The sequence below is a fragment of the Mesocricetus auratus genome, unplaced genomic scaffold (assembly GCF_017639785.1).
Source record: "Mesocricetus auratus isolate SY011 unplaced genomic scaffold, BCM_Maur_2.0 Super-Scaffold_100125, whole genome shotgun sequence".
Taxonomy (NCBI): domain Eukaryota; kingdom Metazoa; phylum Chordata; class Mammalia; order Rodentia; family Cricetidae; genus Mesocricetus; species Mesocricetus auratus.
In genome coordinates, this window is record NW_024429248.1 from 934633 (window position 1) to 950867 (window position 16235).

A 16235-nucleotide genomic window follows, 5' to 3' on the forward strand; every position below is an offset into this window, starting at 1 on the left:
TGAGATAGGTTTCTGAAAAATATGGGTAAGGTTTCCAAGAAGGGGTCCTTCTTATCATTATGGCGCCTTTTGTCGGCCGTGCAAAGCGATGAGCATGATCGCACCACCACGGGCGGGGAGGGGGAGGGAGCACGCACTGGGCATCACTTAACGGATTAGAGAATCTAGGTCACCACCGGCCTGCAGCCACACACAGTGAATGTCACCGAACATGTTCTTAATTCGTTAAGGACCTTTAAATGCCCTCCCAACGCCGCACCGCTAAATGTACTAATGACCAAACTAATAGGAACAAAGTCCCCCTGCACCAGTGCCCCAGGTTTCCAAACCAGAGACCGGAATTTTTCTCTGATCGTCAGAGTAACCTGCGTGCACGACTAGACGTAGCCCGTCCCTCGCAAGCAGCCTCGACTACACTCCCCGCCCCTTCAGGTCGTTCCATTGGCAGGTTCCGGAGTAGGCTGGGCCTGCGCCGGAAGCGCAGTGTCTGTTGCACGCTCTGTGTGCTCCGGGAGGCCGGATCCTTCCGGAACCGCCAGCTGTTAGAGTCACTCCCTCAACCCCGGGAACTGCCCGTGAGGTGGGTGCAGCCGTGGTTGCCAGGAAGCGGGAGGCGCCCTAGCCCACGGTCACAGCATCTGGGTATACATGGCAACAAGGGTTCTGCTAGTGTGTTAGATTACTTCCAAAGAGCCGCTGGAGAAAGAGAGAGAGAGGGAGGGAGAGACGAGAGAGGGAGAAGAGGAAGGAGAAGGAGGGAAGGAGGCTTGATCTGACTTTATAGGGGCCATGTTTATTCACGGTGAGGGAGCCTTTTGTCACCCACGTATGCAGATGGCAGAAATGCCTACAGAGGGAGATGGGATGCGTCCTCTTAGAGGGGCAGAATTGGATGGAAATGACTTTGGCAGTTCACTAGGGAAGCTGGGAGGTGTAGTCTTTTTGTTTGTTTGTTTGGTTTTTGTGTTTGTTTTTTCACTTGCTAATTTGAGCTCAAAAGGTGGTTGGATGTTATTTAAAACATCTGTCATTAAATGGCTAAACTTCGGGTGGGGTGGGAGACCATAGCTTCTTTTAGCGTAGGAAGTTCAGAGAGAAGGGGCTGCCAAGTTTGTGCGTGGTGGAACTGTTGAGCTGAACACACGGCTTGTGGGGTGCAACGTGTGGGGGTGCAACCAGGTAGAACCAGGAAGCAAGGTCCCTTCTGAGCATGCTCCTGGAAACGAATTGCAGAATAACAAAGAGAACGTCATATTCTCTAATCAGACAATACGTGGTATGAGCTAAGGCATCTCCTAGTCCCATGTAGGTTGCAGGTTTTACTATTATGTGGCTTCCCTGGGGAAGCTTCGGACAATACACTGTTGCAGTTCCCCCGCCTGCAGACACATTTTCTGTTTCCTGTCAGGAGAAATAAGATTCCTTGCTGTTTCCCAGGACAGGTCCCCCTCTAGCTCTGGCAGATGGCTGTATTGCCTCTCCCACACCCGCAATCCAGGGCATTGCATATATCACCGCAATGCTGCCCGGGCTCTGTCATCTTCTGGAAATTCTCTTCCCTTTGTTTCCGTATAATCACTTTTTAAAGTTTCTCCCTTTTTGTCTGTTCATCCTTTGTTCCATCCCGTATTGTCAGCCTTATCCAGGCAGCCACCCTCCACTCCTGAAACTTCTCGTTTTCTGTAGAAATATGCCTGAAGATTTGTTCAAAAAGAACCTCAAACTCAGCCTGGTTTCTGTTTTTTTTTTTGTTTTTTGTTTTTTTGTACTAAGAATGCATGTGCTGCCTTTATCACCAGGAGAATGTGTGTGTCTGTGTATCTTTATTGCAAGTGCTAAGAGGTCTCTCTCTTGTAGGAGAGAGGAGCTTTATATACAGGTTTACAGCACAGTGGAAAAACCCCAGGTAGAAGAGAGCGTGTTTTCCTCCTGCTAGATGTTGATGCCAGAGGGTCAATGCCGGGGCAGTAAGCCAGGACTAGAAAACAGGAAGCACTTGGGCTGGAAAACAAGTTGCACTTGTAGGCTGACCAGCAACTCACAGAGACCCTGTGGGGTTGGGGCCCAACATAGGATTATCAGGGAGTCTCTTTGTCCCTTCCTCCTCTGCTTCCCAAGCCCTGGATAATCTACCCCTGAATGGCTTTTCATGTGTCCCAGGTCTGCTGTGATTAATATAAGGTTTTTCCTTTCCTGTCTCTGTCTCCCTGTCTCCCTCCCCCCTCTCAATCTCTCTCTTTCTCTCTTTCTCTCCCTCCCTCCCTTCCTCCCTCCCTCCCTTCCTCCCTCCCTCCCTTCCTTCCTTCCTTTCTGTTGCTGAGGATCGAATCATGCCAGGTAAGTCCTTTGCTGGTAACACCTCCAGCTCATCATTTCTAATTTTTCTTGAGCTTGGCAACCAGACAATCACTTTTCTACTTTTTTGGGGGAGGTGCTAGAGATCGAATCCAGGGCATTGCATATATCAGGCAGCTGTCTGCCACTGAGTTATACCAACTCCCTCTTCGACTTTTTTCTAAAAATGCATAGTTCAGGCTAGCCTATAACTGATCCTTCCTCTGCCTCCCAAATGCTCCAGTTACAGGCTTCCCAGAATGTGCTTCAGACTAAAGATGTATGGAGTCTCTTCCTGGAACAGCTTGGGTTCTGTCTTGTAAAGAGTCGTCCACTTTGGATTATTGTATCAAGAGATTTAACCCTTAACAACTACAGTTATAGGCATGTGCTACCATTCCCGCTGCCCATAAGTATGTCTTGAGGGTCATGTTGGCTCATTGTAGTTCATGCATTTTTTTTTTGTTGTTGTTGTTAAACATCTACGTAGCACCAGGAATTGGAAACAGAACAGGGTTTGTGCTCCAGTGGCTCATGGGTCTATGGATGGAGGTTTTGTGGTGAACCCTATGCTGCAGCTCTGACAGGCAGATTTTTTTTTCTTTGTAGACTACTGTTGGCACCGTTGCCTAGGTTTATTGCCTTGTGCTGTCTTCATTGACAGCGTCTGGAGGCTTGCACTAGTAGTCTGGGTTGCAGATTCTTTGGTCATAAAGTAAGAGCTGAGGTAAATTTCCTCACTTCCGGCATTCAGGAATAGCTCTGGGCCAACGATGGCCTTTTGTACTCACAGTTTTGCCCGGTTCTTCTACAGGTGTCACCTCTCAGGGACCTTCATTCATTGTGGTGATAAGCTCAGAGCCATTGACTCTTAATCCTCTGAGCTTTCTCCAAGGAGCGTGTAAGAGCCATCTCAATCGGCTTATCTGTTTCCTCTTAGAGGCTGCCCTGCCATCTCCATTCACATGTGGAGTTTAACCCCCTGCTGCATCATCTTCTGCTGTGGAAAGGTGCTGCTCAATAGCTTCTGGGTGCTCACAGTGTGTTGTTTTCCTCTGAGTCTGTGCTGTTCCAGGCTAACACTTCCCGGCTCACCAGCCTCTTTTCTGCCTTGTTCATTTCTTCCATCCTGTGTGTCCTGACTTCCTGACCTAATGTCCAGGGACCTGATCAAGGAGGAATGGAGTTGAGGACATACCCAGGTGTTAGGCTTGAGCATCTGGGAGGCTGGGCATCTCTGTAGCAAGATGGAATTGATGCAAAAAGAGCAACGGGCGCCAAGAAAGAGTTGTGCACCTTGGTCTGATGGTGGTTGAGTAGCAGAACAGCCTGGAGACTGTCCAGCAATAGGGCCCGTGGACGCAGCCTAAAGGAATATCACTTTAAGGGGGTACTTAGAGGGAAAAGAGACCAGATAAGGGACTGAGAGGTCAGAAATGGGAGGGAATACAAGAAAATGTGGTAGTCTGTGATGGGAGGCAAAGGACATCCCAAAGTATAGGAGCAGGCAGGCATTCCTGGTGGATATTGCAGAAAAGCCCATGAAGTTGGTGCCAAGGTGGTCACTGCAGGCCTGGTCAAGAGCCATAGAGGAATAGGATTGACAGATGTGGGAAGTGAAGGAACAAGCAGCCCCCTGGGAATGTGTGATACAGAGAGGAACACAAGAAAGGACACCTCTGGTCCAGCCGCTCTATACCTATCCTGTGATTTTTCACAGCTGACTTCCAGAGAAGGAACTGCAGAGAAAATGAGCAAAGCCTCTAGCCTGGAACTCTGTGGGCTAGCTGCTAATTGAACAGGTAGTGAGCCACGGTGGCACATTTGTCCCTGGTCTCTGGGTACCAAGAGCAGCCCAGGTGCTCAGGATCCGGAGATCTGGAGCTCTGCAGCCCCAGAAACACTGCTCACCCCTGAGGTTGTCCCCATCAGTATGGCTGTCTCTAGTTGGTGTCTCCTCTAAGCTCTTCAGAGAGTTCATGGCCCAGTGGATTGTATTGTTACAGCTAATGAGCTGACAGGAGCGGATATCATGAAGACAAGAGTACCCTCCTCAAGCCTGGCGGTGGCGCATGCCTTTAATCCCAGCACTTGGGAGGCAGAGGCAGATGGATCTCTGTGAGTTCGAGGCCAGGCTGGACCGACAGCCTCCAAAACAATACAGAGAAACCCTGTCTCATAAAACCAAAAAAAAAAAAAAAAAGAGTACCCTCCTCAGATGTACTGTTGAGGGGTTGTGCAGGATCCGTTCCTGGTCTCGTCAACTCATTTAAGGGGAGCTCTTTGATGGCGCCCTGAGCCTGGTTTCCTTGGAGGAGGGGATACTGAGTGAACGTGGTTTTGGGAGTCACCAGTACCTTACACCTACAGGCTCTGAGCAGTACTGACGCTGGCAGCATCCTAATGTTCTTTGCATGTGTAAATACCTAAGTCAGACTCTTGGGTCTGAGCCTGGCCAAAGTCTGTGGTTTGGGGAACGGTATTTGGAATGAGGCCTGCTTTTGTTTTTCTGTCCAAGTGAACTTTTATCCTCTGTGGGTAGCATCAACATTGTCCCTCCCCTACAGGGCAGAATCGTTCTAACAACGATGTCACACACACACACACACACACACACACACACACACACACACACACGCACACACACGGGCTCACTGTCCCACAACCACTGATGACATGCTTCTCCCCCCCCATTTCAGAGCTGTGTTAGGCATTCCTGCTCCTTGCTCCAAAATGCCTTCCTGAACTTCTCCACCTCCCCGAATTTGCCCTTCTGGACCGTGAAGCGAAACCTTCAGTAGCGCCGTGCTGCCCAGCACACAGTGGTCCTTGTCTTCACGATGACCGAGAGGTGGTGCTGAAGAGCTGGTTGAGGAGCCGGGGAGCGTGGGATAGGGGTTGCCTGGCGTCGGAGCAGCAGGGTGAAAGCAGCTCACTGTAGCTTCTCCATCAACCTCCAGCCTGTCCTACCTCCCTTGACTTCAGTTTCCTCTGTACCTGGGACTAAGTTCCTGCCTACCCCTCAGGACTTATCGCTCTAGCCAGAGATGTACGTCGGTCTGCACATTCTGGATACCACTTCAATTTTGGGAAAGTGGAAATAACATTTTTGAGTGAATGAAAAAAGCCACAGCATATCCTCATTGGGTCTGCATTTCTGGAAGATGGCACTTACCTGTTGTCTATTTGAAAACAAATCTAAGCCAGGAGTGGTGGTATAAGCCTGTACTCCTAGTTCTGAGGTGGGATGGAGGAGGACAGGAGGATTAAGAATTCATAGCCAGCTTGGGTCGATTCCTGTCTCAGAAAAGTCAACAAACCAACTGTCAATAAAAAAAATTAACTTTCAAAACGGAACCCCTTAGGGTTAATAAAGGTATATCGTCATAGTTACTAGAAAAATCAAGTATCAATATTTGTTTTGAAGTCCAGATTAGAGCCAAACTGGTAATACGGGTCCTAAGCCTCATGTAGTATGGATATGACCAGTGGAGTGAGCCAGAACCACTTCCCCAGGTTGGGGCTGTGTCCTGTCCTGTTTCTTAGATGATCTTAGGCCTTGCCTGTCTCTTGGCCATTGGCTCCAGCAATCAAGGCTTGTGGGTCTGGCATTGTGGGGGCCTCTGCAAACACCATGGCCAGAGAGTATCTATCTATCCATGTGAGGCAAGAAGAAAGTCTGATTTACCATGATTCAGTAGCTGGTGTTGGTTCAAACCTCTTAGAGTCTGACACCAGGCAGTTTATTTTAGACATTTTTAAGTATGGTGCAATTTGGGAAAAAAAGTTTCCTGGTGTAACAATCCCACGCATACAATAACCTTTAGGGCATAATTACATTGAAATGCTTTTCAAAGTACAAGTCACCTCTCCCATAAAGATTGCTTCTATAGATAGACCACATGCGTCATCTTAAGGGCCCAGGGGAAGATCTGGTGTGATCTTGGTCATGCAGATAGCCCAGACGTCGCCTAGGCTGCATGTATACCTTTCTCTCTGAAGAGACAAACCTGTGTGTGTTTAACATTCCTGATTTCTGTGAGCACAAGGACTTTATGCCCTCTGCATGGCATCCTGCTGTTCCCTGCAGCACAGGGCACACATGCTCAGGGGAGTCTGGCCTGACTGTCTGTCTCTCTTTAGGGCCCAAGCAGAGATGAGGGAGAGCAGCCGGCTGATCCCCAGAGACACCACGTCCCTGTGATATACAGCAGCACTGCCGGGGCCGGGCCACCTGAATCATCTTCAGTGTCATGGAGCCTCCTGGAGAGAAGCCAGGAGAAGCTGAGGGGCTGAGTATCACACCCCAGATGCTGAAGTCCCATTCTGGAGAGTTTGCCCTTGATTCCATCCTGTTGCTGAAACTTCGGGGTTTAGGTTTGGTGGACTTGGGCTGTTTGGGGGAGTGCTTGAGCCTTGAGTGGCTTGACCTGTCGGGTAACTCCCTTACCCACCTAGGCCCACTAGCATCCCTGCACCAGCTGTCTGTGCTCAACGTCTCCAATAATCGGCTGACCGGGCTGGAGCCACTGGCTGCCTGTGAAAACCTGCAGAACCTCAATGTTGCTGGTAACCTGCTGACCACTCCTGGCCAGCTGCAGTGTCTGGCTGGGCTGCAGGGCCTGGAGCACCTGAGGCTCCGGGACCCTTTGGCCCGGCTTAGCAACCCGCTGTGCGCTGCTCCCTCCTACTGGGCTGTGGTTCGAGAGCTGCTGCCTGGCCTCAAAGTCATAGATGGGGAGCGTGTGAGGGGGCAGGGCAGTGAGCTGTACCAGTTATGCCGAGACCTGGACAGTTCCTTGCGCCCCAGCTCCAGTCCAGGCCCCAGAGCCATAGAGGCCCAGCCATGGGTGGATCCTGGCTACTGGGAATCCTGGCCCACGCAGAGCAGCTCCATTCTGGAAGAGGCCTGCCGGCAGTTCCAGGACACACTGCAGGAATGCCTTGACCTGGACCGCCAGGCCGGGGACAGCTTGGCCCAGGCCCAGCAGACTCTGAGCCATGCAGAAACCACTTCTTCCTTTGTCTTCTGAATGTGCCTCGTAGCCAGGGAATTCTCGTCGTAGTGTTGACGCCTTCATCCCTTTCCTGCCCCATGCCCTTGCCTCTCTGGTTTCCTCTGGCCACTGACCTTGCAAACTGGGTTGTTCATTTACCCCTTTCTTGAGAGCATCCTAATTCCTACCCCACATCTCCTCCCCTAGGGCACCTCCCCGCCCTCCTTCAACGCAAGCAGGGGCATGCTTTTCGGTGGCCTCTGGCAGGTATAGGAGGTTCCCTCACTGTATGGCAAATACTGGAGCCAGACCCAGGGCATCCTGAGCCTGGGCTATCCCAAGTGCCAAGCCTGAGGCTCTGTGGGTAAGGTTACTTGCCCCCTGCCAATTCTTATTAAATAGTTCTCTGCTCACTTGTAGCGTTTCTTGTCTCTTCCTCCACAAGAACACGGGCTTCCATACCTCTGCTTTGGTCCTGTAGGAGACTCCTACACTCACCCCGCCTGCTCCTTCCTGATACTAGGCAGGAAGTGTGGGGACACACACACCATCCGGTCTTTGAGCTCTTCTTCTGTGCACAGTCGAGGGAAGAACCACAACACGAGATTGGAAAGGAACAGACTCAGCAGTTTTATTAGCATGAAGTGTGAAGTCTTTGGGAGTCAGTCCCCATGCATCCACTGGTTGCTGCTGCATCTGTACAGGAAGATGGAGTTCTAGAGAAGAAAGGAGAGCCAGGTTGGGTGTGAGGGAGGTTGATTTGGTCTACTCTTAGATTTCTTCCAAGGTTTTTTTTTTTTTGGTTTTACGAGACAGGGTTTCTCTGTATTGTTTTGGAGGCTGTCGGTCCAGCCCGGCCTCGAACTCACAGAGATCCGCCTGCCTCTGCCTCCCGAGTGCTGGGATTAAAGGCATGTGCCACCTTCTTCCAAGTTTTACATAACCCTTTCTCTGCCTCCCTCAGCCCAACTTTCATGCCAGGGTCGGTCTCTCTCTCTCTCTCTCTCTCTCTCTCTCTCTCTCTCTCTCTCTCTCTCTCTCTCTCTCTCTCTCTCTCCCCCCCCCCAATAACCTACCTGTCCGGGGCTTATTTGTGTTCCAGGGCCCTGGAGAAGGCAAACTGTCCAGGGAAGAAGTGGCTGCGGGGGTCCTCGCCGGCCTGTGCTATCTTACTGCACTGGGACTCCTGAGGCTCCTCCTGCTGTTAGAACCAGCGTCTGTCGCAGCAGTGCTTGGGAGGAGAGGCACCTCCCCACCCCCCACCCCCAGGGGAATGCCTCAGCACCCCCTGCCCCACTCTCCAGAATCCCACAGACCCAGATGTGGTCTGTCTCTCCAGCCCTCTCCCTAACCTCTCTCTGTCCCTTCTTACCTGAAGCCCTGGCTTCAGTACCGGGCAGTGGACCATCCGGCCCAGAACTTTACCCTTGGGGTCCAATTTGATGCAAGCCAGGCATTTCCGCTTTCTCTGGGGAGGAGGAAAAAGGAGTGAGGGGGGTCATGGGGGTCAGGGTGGGGACTGGCCGACTCGGCATTCTCTAGAGTGGAGGGATATAGTGGTTTGAGTAAGCATGTCCCCCATAGGTCCAGGTATTTGAATCCTTGATCTCCAGTTGGTGGCTGTCTCAGGGGATGTAGAGGTGGCTTTGATGGGGGCAGTGTATCACTGGGGCGGGCTTTGAGAGTTTAAAGCCGCTGCCGGTTCATTCTTTCTGCTTCTTGCTTGCTCTTGAGGATGTGAGCTCTCGGCTTCGGCTTCTTTCTCTGACAGCCGTGCCTGCTGGTAGCCACATCCCCCTGCCATGATGGACTTCTATAAACCCTTTGGAACCGTAAGACAAAATAAACCTTTCCTACTATTAGATGGGCTTTGGTCATGGTGTCTTTATCACAGCAACAGAAATAGAGCTAATTCTAGGGGTAAGGGGAATATGCAAGCCAGATGGAAATGCAGCTTACCCTGGGTATAAGAGATTTTTTTTTAGAAGTTCTCTTCTTTGGACAGGGTCCTAAGAAGTAGCCCAGGCTGCCTTATTCCCTTGAGACAAAATCTCTCACTGAATCCAGAATCAGGCTGGCAGCCAGCAAGCCTTGAGTATCTTTGAGCCTCTGTCCACTATTGGGCAGAAGTTATAGGCATGTGTAGCTATGCCTAGTTGTTTTCATATGGGTGCTGGGGATTCAAACTTGGGTCCTCATGCTTGCAAAGCAAGGGCCCCTACCACCGTGTCCTCATATTTACATTCCCCCCTTACGATTTAATTTGGATAAAAGGCCCTGGAACCACGATCTTATAAATCACCAGTAAAACCCAGTCCCTCCCCTTAACTGATGGAGCGAACCAAGACCTTCAATAAACCCACAAAGCTGTTAGAGAGCAAGAACCTAACCCAAAGAGCTGCATCTTCACCCCAAAGGTCACCATAGCAACAGTGTCACCCTTAGGGTGGTTGATGACTGTGAAACACTGCAGTGAACTGTCTGTAGCCTGCTCAGTGTACAGGATATCCTCCGTGGAGAAGCTCTTTCGGAGGAACCAGACATGTGGGTCCACTCTGATGGAGAAATTTTCCTCTTGCAGACAGCCCCCAGTGATGAGCTCAGGGCTTCTCTGGGCTCCAGTTCATGCCCAGGCGACCTGTCCCGTCAAAAGAGCCCCTTCACTCACCCCATTTGGTTTGATTTTGCACTCGGGTTTTTTCCAGTCCTTCTTGAGGCAGCTGGTCTGCTGGAGCTTAAATTCCAACTTCACAAAGGTGCCAGCTGAGAAGACCTACAGACAGACAGACAGACAGACGGACAGACAGACAAGAAGGTCAGCAGATAATTCCCGGGTGTCGCTCTCCTCCCCCAAACACCACAACTTAGATCTGGCACAGCCCAGGAGGACGGCTGGCTGGCGGCCTTTCCCAGGGAAGCTTTCTGGGAATTCCCTGGTCTCCAGGGCTGCAGTCCTTCATTCCCTACCCAGCCACTACTAACCATGTCATCAGCGCTGTCCACACCGATCTCTTGGAAGGCCCACTGCACAGGTGGGTGTTTGTGGAACTCCTCTAGGGCCACCTGCAGGCCCCTGCGCTGTGCCCCGCTGAGCTCGAGCTCTGTCCCGCATATGCCCACCACGCCCAGCCATAGGGCCAGGGAGATCAGCAGGCACCTCATGGCTTCACCTCAGTCCTTCTGGTCCTGCAAAGATGGTGTGTGGCCTTCAGCTCTCAGAACTGGGGTGAGGATAGGGGGGTGCCTTCTCCCTGGACCTACTCCTGGGGCCAGCAGAAGTGGCCCTTTCTAAACCTCTACTGGTAATCCAACAAGCCCTTCCCACTCTGCAAGGCCTCTTTTTTTCCCCAATGCCAGCAAAGTTTTAGAGTTCCCTGCCAACAGCCCCAGAAAGCAGTCCTGCTGGCTATGGCCACTACAGCCTCTTTTCTGAGCCATTTTCTCTTCCCTCTGGGTCCTCTGTTCATCTCCCAAGTCCCCAGCCTCTGTCTGGTACCTTGAAAAATATCAGGTTGGTTGCTTTAGCAAGGCCTTTCCCTGTGCGGTCTCTGGAGCAGCTCCCTGGAAGCTGTCCCCTCTCGCCCTCTCATCTCCTTTTTCTCCTCTCTTGGTCCCCACAGCCCCGCCTTTCCCCACTGACCCTTCTCCCAGAGTCCGGAGTTTTGGAGTTTCCCGTTTCCCAAAGTCCCCTGACCTTCCTCTTGGATTGGGCCAAAGGAGGGGGAGGGCCAGGAGCACCAAGTGAGACAGGCTGCAGGCTGAATATTTTTCAGAAGACGTAAATGCAGGAGGACATGCCAGCCCAGGGAGGGTGGGAACCGCAAGAAGCTTAACCCTCCCCGTACCAGGGTCGCAGCTGCCATCCAGACGACTGTCCCCGGGAGTGGGTGTCCCTCTTCCCAACCTGGCCCTGGGTTCTCTGGTACCAGACAGATCTTCCCTCCTTTGCCTCTTAGCCCCAGCCCCAGTCTAAGTCTGTTATCTTTCAACACATGCCTGGGGTGACCCGAGGGAGTGGCTTTTGGGAGAACCCACTAGAAAACTGCTGATGGGGAAACTGAGGCTCCTTCAGTACCACGGCAGCCGGTTTGCTGCTTCAGCTAGTCTTGTGTGTCCAGTGAGAGAGCTGTTGTGTCACTATCTTCCAGGCATCTCTCTCGGTGCCTCTTCCCTGATGTCTCACTCACATAGGCCTCACTTTGGCTGGCATCAGCCTCTTCCCTGCAGAGGCTCCAAGTGGGTCCTCCCAGCTGCAGCCCCACTCCTCGGGTCCCCTACCCCTCTCCCAGGTCTCCACATGTAGAGCCTCTAGGCTGGATGTGTTTCCACCTACCTAGTGCCTCCCCCTGGACTGCCATCTGGCCCTTGACCCTGATGCTTCTCTCCAGCTAGACAGCCAAAGACTTGAGCAAGTGCAGACATCGTACGTTGCTACTTCCTGTCTGAGGACATGAAGCCTTTCCAGGTCTCTGCTGGCCAGGTAGACCGTTCCCCTGAGGGTTGAAGGACTCTCTGAAGCTCTCTGAAGAACTTGCTTTTACAGCCCCAGTTACCTAGGGCTGCCCTTTGTTTCCAGGGTGCTGGAAATCCCTAGCTGAGACTCTCCTGTCAGTAAATTCTTTCCAGGAATGTGCCCTGAGAAGGGAGGACTCTCCGGCAGGGCTGCCATCCTTGTTGCCTGTCCTTGTTGCTGCTTTTCCTGGCTTTTCCATCCTGAGTTGGTTCCATCACTTATGTTCCATCCTAAGTGAAATGACTTTAATTCTCATGTGGGCTGTCGGGGTGTTAGGAGCCCTCAGGTGGGACAGAATGGTCTCCTGAAACTCCTAAGGGCAGGAGAGACAAATGTCCAAATACTGACTCAACTTCTGGGTACCTCGAGCAAATGGTAATAGTGTCCAATCATTCCCTAAGGTTTGTTATCTGAGATGAGACCTTGGGGCCAAAGTGTGGTCCCTGACAGGCCTCTTAAGCTTCAGAGCCTAGCTTAAGAGGCCTGTCAGCTGCAAGTCCCTACTAACACAGGCAAATGATAGTGAAAGTGGAAAAAGATTTATCCGATGTGGCCGTACTGGGAAGATGGCAAAGAACTACAGTGACCCCAGAGTCTAGGCATTGACATAAAGTTTACGTTAAATTAAAAAATATTTTGTTATTTCTGTGTATGAATGTTTTCCCCGCATGTATGTCTATACTACATGTGCATGCCTGTTGTTCACAGAGGCCAGAAGAGGGCGTCAGATCACCTGGAGCTAGAGTTACAGAAGATTGAGCCACCATGTAGGTGCTGGGAATCAAACCTTGGCATTTGGAAGAACCTCCAATACATTTAACCACCGAGCATCTCTCCAACCCCTGGAATTCAGTCTTAAATAGACTGCAAGGGATGTGCATATTTAATAGTCTTGGTGGACATGTGTCGTCCCACTCAGGGACTTACCACACTTATCTCTGAGCCATCAATGCCTCCTCTAGCCACACTTGTAAAATGGCCTAACAAGTTTCCAGAACTGTATGAAATCTTTCTGAGAGGTGAGCTCCTCCTGGCTGGCACCAGGTTCTGGCCTTTTCATTCTTTCAACGTGAGACTCTACAGCATTGCCGTTGTCTCTCCTCCCAGGACTGTTACAGTCTTAAGTCCTAACAAGCCGGGCTTCCTAGTGTGTCCGACCATCTCTTTGTCCGAAAGGTGGAGCACGGTCCCTTTGAACTGTTGAGGATGGAATGGGAAATTTAGGGAAAGTGTTTGGCTGGTAGAGTTAGGAAAAAAGTTCTCCCCATGCACGGTTCACACCTTGCTGGGATTCTTCATTTAGGGCTAAGCTCTTCCTTACCATGTGCTCCGAGTGTACCAGCAAGATCTTCAGCCCCAAGAACCCATCTCTGGCATTTCAGTCCGCAGCTATCATGAACAGAGATGGCGATCCAGTTTTGCTTCTGTTGCTGTAATAAAATACCTTGAGAAAAAGCAACCTTGAGGAAGAGGGGGTTTATTCTGTTTGCAGTTCCAGGTGACAGCCCATCACTGTGGGGTAGTCAGGCAGAGACTGGAGCGGCTGGTCATACCCGTCGTTGAGAGCACAAAGGGGTCGAATGTATGCATGACCACTGACTGCACAGTAGCTTTCTCTACTCATTCACGTGAAATTCAGGACCCAAACCCAGCTGATGCCCACTTTCGGGCTGTGTCTTCTCACAATGATTCATAATCAAGACTGCAATCCCCCAGACGTCCCCACAGGCTGAGCTGAAATATACAGTCCCCCATTGAGACTCTTCCCGGGTGACTGTAGATTGTGTCACATTGACAACTAAAAATAGCCACCACAGATGGCAACTGTTTCCAAAGAGCTTTGCATTCCAGGGTCAATAGGCACACACGCGGCAAGTGTTTCCCAGCCAAGGTCCCCCTGCTGTGAGATGCCCTAGGAACTGGTAACCAGAAAAAACTTCCAGCATGGGACTCCAACTGAGAAAATTGGCAGCTGCCTCATCCTGTGTGCGGAGGGGCATGAGAAGGAAGGGCAGTAATTCTAGGATGAGAGAGGGAGGCCGGGAGCAGGGTAGTGGGAATGGATGATGGAGCAGCTGTTGTGACCTAGGTAATGGCCACACAAAATTCCCTCCAGCGCTCCTTGTGCTGCTTATATGCCTGTGGTTTCTGTTCCAGCTAGAAGTGATTTGACCTTGATGCAAAGGCAACCAGTTTGAAAATTACCTTTCCATGTAAATTCACTGGTTTTTTAAATCTCAATTCAATGTAATAAATATACATTTAAAACATTACATTTTTGGTACTGGAGAGAGGGCTCAGTGGTTATGAGTGCTGACAGGTCTTCCCTAGGACCTGAGTTTAGCTCTCGGCCCCTGTAATGTTGGCTCCAGGTTCTGGGGCCTCTGACCTTCAAGGGCACTTGCGCTGACAAAACCAGACACACAATCATAATCTTTAAACAAGTAAACTATTGACATCTCAGTCACACTAGCCATACGTCAAGTTGGCCGACTCGTATGTGGGCACTGGCTGCCTCATTGGATGGTAGATCATACAGAACGAGTTACCAATCATGCGAGTTAAAATTAAAATGAATCATGTATGTCCACTGTATGTGTAGACATGTGGGATCTTTCACGAAAAAAAGAGACTTCTCACAGTGATTGCTCGTGAGGGAAGGAAACTACACCTTAAAAAAAAAAACAAACTTTCTCAGCCTGTGGATAATTGTCTGGGTGAGAGAGGAATGCAATGTGGCCAGGACAAGCTAAGAGCTGAGATGAAGGAAAGACAACAGAGACACTGGACTCCCCTGTGAATAAAGAATCGGGGGTTGTCTGCACACCTGAGCTCTCTTGTAATCCACCATGGTTTAACAGATTGTTGCAGCAAGTCCAAGCAATCTGGGGCTGGTAAGTCTTCCTGGGACTCTATGGCAGCTGAACTGAGGCTGGGGGCGGTGGATCCTTATGTTTGCTGTTCTCTGAAATGCTTTATATGCGGCTGGCAATTGCTGCGATAGAACTGTGTATGGAATATCTGTCCCTTTTCGTGACTGAGATCCTAATCCTACGGGAGTCATTTGCTTAGGTTAGTTTTGCTATAGCCAAGCTGCAGCCTACTGAGCTTCTAGTAGTCCTCAACCTTCCTAATGCTGAAACATTGACACAGTTTCTCATGTGGTGGTGACCACCAACTGCAAAATTGTCTTGTGGCTGCTTCATAATTGCAATTTTGCTACTGTTATGATTTGTAATGTAGATATCTGACATGGGATCCCCAAGGGGGCTGCAACCCACACGTTGAGAACAGCCGTGAAAGGGACACTGTAACAGCAGGACAGACACACAGTTAAAATTTAGCCCATCCTACAGGGATCTTAGCCTGTTCGAAAGCTTCTTGAGCATTACATGGCCTCCTCCTTTCTCAAGTGCTTTCTAAACCCACAAAATGCTCGGAGGTTAGCATTATGTCATAATGAACTCTTTATAAGGGTGTGTGTTAGATTTCTGAGGCAACTTAAAGGGACAGGAGGCAGAAAAGAGATGGGAGTATGACCAACGGATGGGACTGTGTTTACTAGAACACAAGGGGAAGGGTAGCTTTTCTCATGCAAGAAGTTGAGGCGATCTGTCAAGGGGAAAAGCTGGCTGTCACCCTTTATAGGTCAGGGTGAAGAATTGGGAATAGGGAGATTGTTGCAGCCATGGGAGCTACGTGAAGTTCCACAGTCTGTCCTTCCTGAATTGCATGATTCGAGCAAGATAGATTATCTTGGGGGATAGATTATCTGTAAACAATCTTTTCTGGGATGACTGAGCAAGATCATTTTTAATGTTGTAGGAATCCCATTTTACCACCAAGACACTCTATCAATCTAAACTCATAAAGGGTACAAAAAGGGGAGGGGTGTGTGTGGGGATGCTGATCCTTTTTTAACTGCTTCCTGCTAAGGAGGGTCATCTTCAGGAGGGGATAGTTCAGGGTCCACTGAAGAGGGGTCCTCTGGTCACTTAGCAGGAGGAGAGTTTTAACTTGATCGAATTGGAAGGAGCATGCAATTGCCATCATGCATACCTGGAGAAACTTTTGAAAAATGATCATGGGGACTGTAAATAGACGATTTGTTTATGGAGCAAAACTGAGAGATTCCCAAGAAAGGTGGATGGGGAGTGAGGTATGAGGGCGGGAGAGAGAGAGAGAGATCTGGGGAGAGGAAACAGGTATAAGTTGATTCAGAGCCTCAGTGACAAGTCCCTCTGCCAGGAATGCTGCATCAGAGAGCTAGCAGAAGCAGCAAGGGGCCACAGGGCACTGAGGAAGCGACGGGAGAACATCCAGGACTGATACAAGGAATTGGCCTAGGGTGAATGGGATGAGAGCTCCTTTCAGCCAGAGTTTCTCTAAAG

The 16235-nt window shown here is 50.4% G+C and overlaps 2 protein-coding genes across 9 annotated transcripts; one reads left to right on the forward strand and one right to left on the reverse strand.

Moving 5' to 3' along the window:
* The first annotated feature begins 460 nt into the window (after positions 1-460).
* Positions 461-7951, forward strand: Lrrc61 (leucine rich repeat containing 61). Of its 6 annotated transcripts, none has more exons than XM_040736852.1 (3): positions 515-580; positions 2322-2337; positions 6478-7744. In XM_040736852.1, exon 3 carries the CDS (start codon positions 6588-6590, stop codon positions 7365-7367), a length of 780 nt encoding a protein of 259 aa, XP_040592786.1. In that variant the 5' UTR covers positions 515-580; positions 2322-2337; positions 6478-6587; the 3' UTR covers positions 7368-7744. The 6 variants fall into 6 exon arrangements, 5 of the variants coding, with proteins under 5 accessions (XP_040592783.1, XP_040592786.1, XP_040592787.1 ...); XR_005873504.1 differs by lacking the exons at positions 515-580; positions 2322-2337 and adding exons at positions 5192-5710; positions 7813-7951 and having other exon boundaries at positions 6478-7695; XM_040736849.1 differs by lacking the exon at positions 2322-2337 and having other exon boundaries at positions 461-580.
* On the reverse strand, positions 7938-11111 carry Rarres2 (retinoic acid receptor responder 2). 3 transcript variants are annotated; one of them, XM_040736854.1, is made up of 6 exons: positions 10972-11111; positions 10314-10517; positions 10000-10104; positions 8704-8799; positions 8408-8532; positions 7938-8047 (listed from the first exon to the last, which is right to left on the reverse strand). In XM_040736854.1, exons 2-5 carry the CDS (start codon positions 10491-10493, stop codon positions 8419-8421), a joined length of 495 nt encoding a protein of 164 aa, XP_040592788.1. In that variant the 5' UTR covers positions 10494-10517; positions 10972-11111; the 3' UTR covers positions 7938-8047; positions 8408-8418. The 3 variants fall into 3 exon arrangements, with proteins under 3 accessions (XP_040592788.1, XP_012981515.1, XP_012981514.1); XM_013126061.3 differs by lacking the exon at positions 10972-11111 and adding an exon at positions 10828-10965 and having other exon boundaries at positions 8408-8529; XM_013126060.3 differs by lacking the exon at positions 10972-11111 and adding an exon at positions 10828-10965.
* Between the last annotated feature and the right edge of the window lie 5124 nt (positions 11112-16235).

What these genes read in the sequence shown, in the direction of transcription:
- Lrrc61 (XM_040736849.1), top strand. Translation starts at nt 6,588, where the DNA reads ATGGAGCCTCCTGGAGAGAAGCCAGGAGAAGCTGAGGGGCTGAGTATC.
- Rarres2 (XM_040736854.1), bottom strand. Translation starts at nt 10,493, where the DNA reads ATGAGGTGCCTGCTGATCTCCCTGGCCCTATGGCTGGGCGTGGTGGGC. An exon ending in GCAAAATCAAACCAAATGGG is followed by an intron (nt 8,800 to 9,999) that starts GTGAGTGAAGGG and finishes CCTCCTCCCCAG; the next exon opens with AGAAAGCGGAAATGCCTGGC. An exon ending in TACTGAAGCCAGGGCTTCAG is followed by an intron (nt 8,533 to 8,703) that starts GTAAGAAGGGAC and finishes TGGTTCTAACAG; the next exon opens with CAGGAGGAGCCTCAGGAGTC.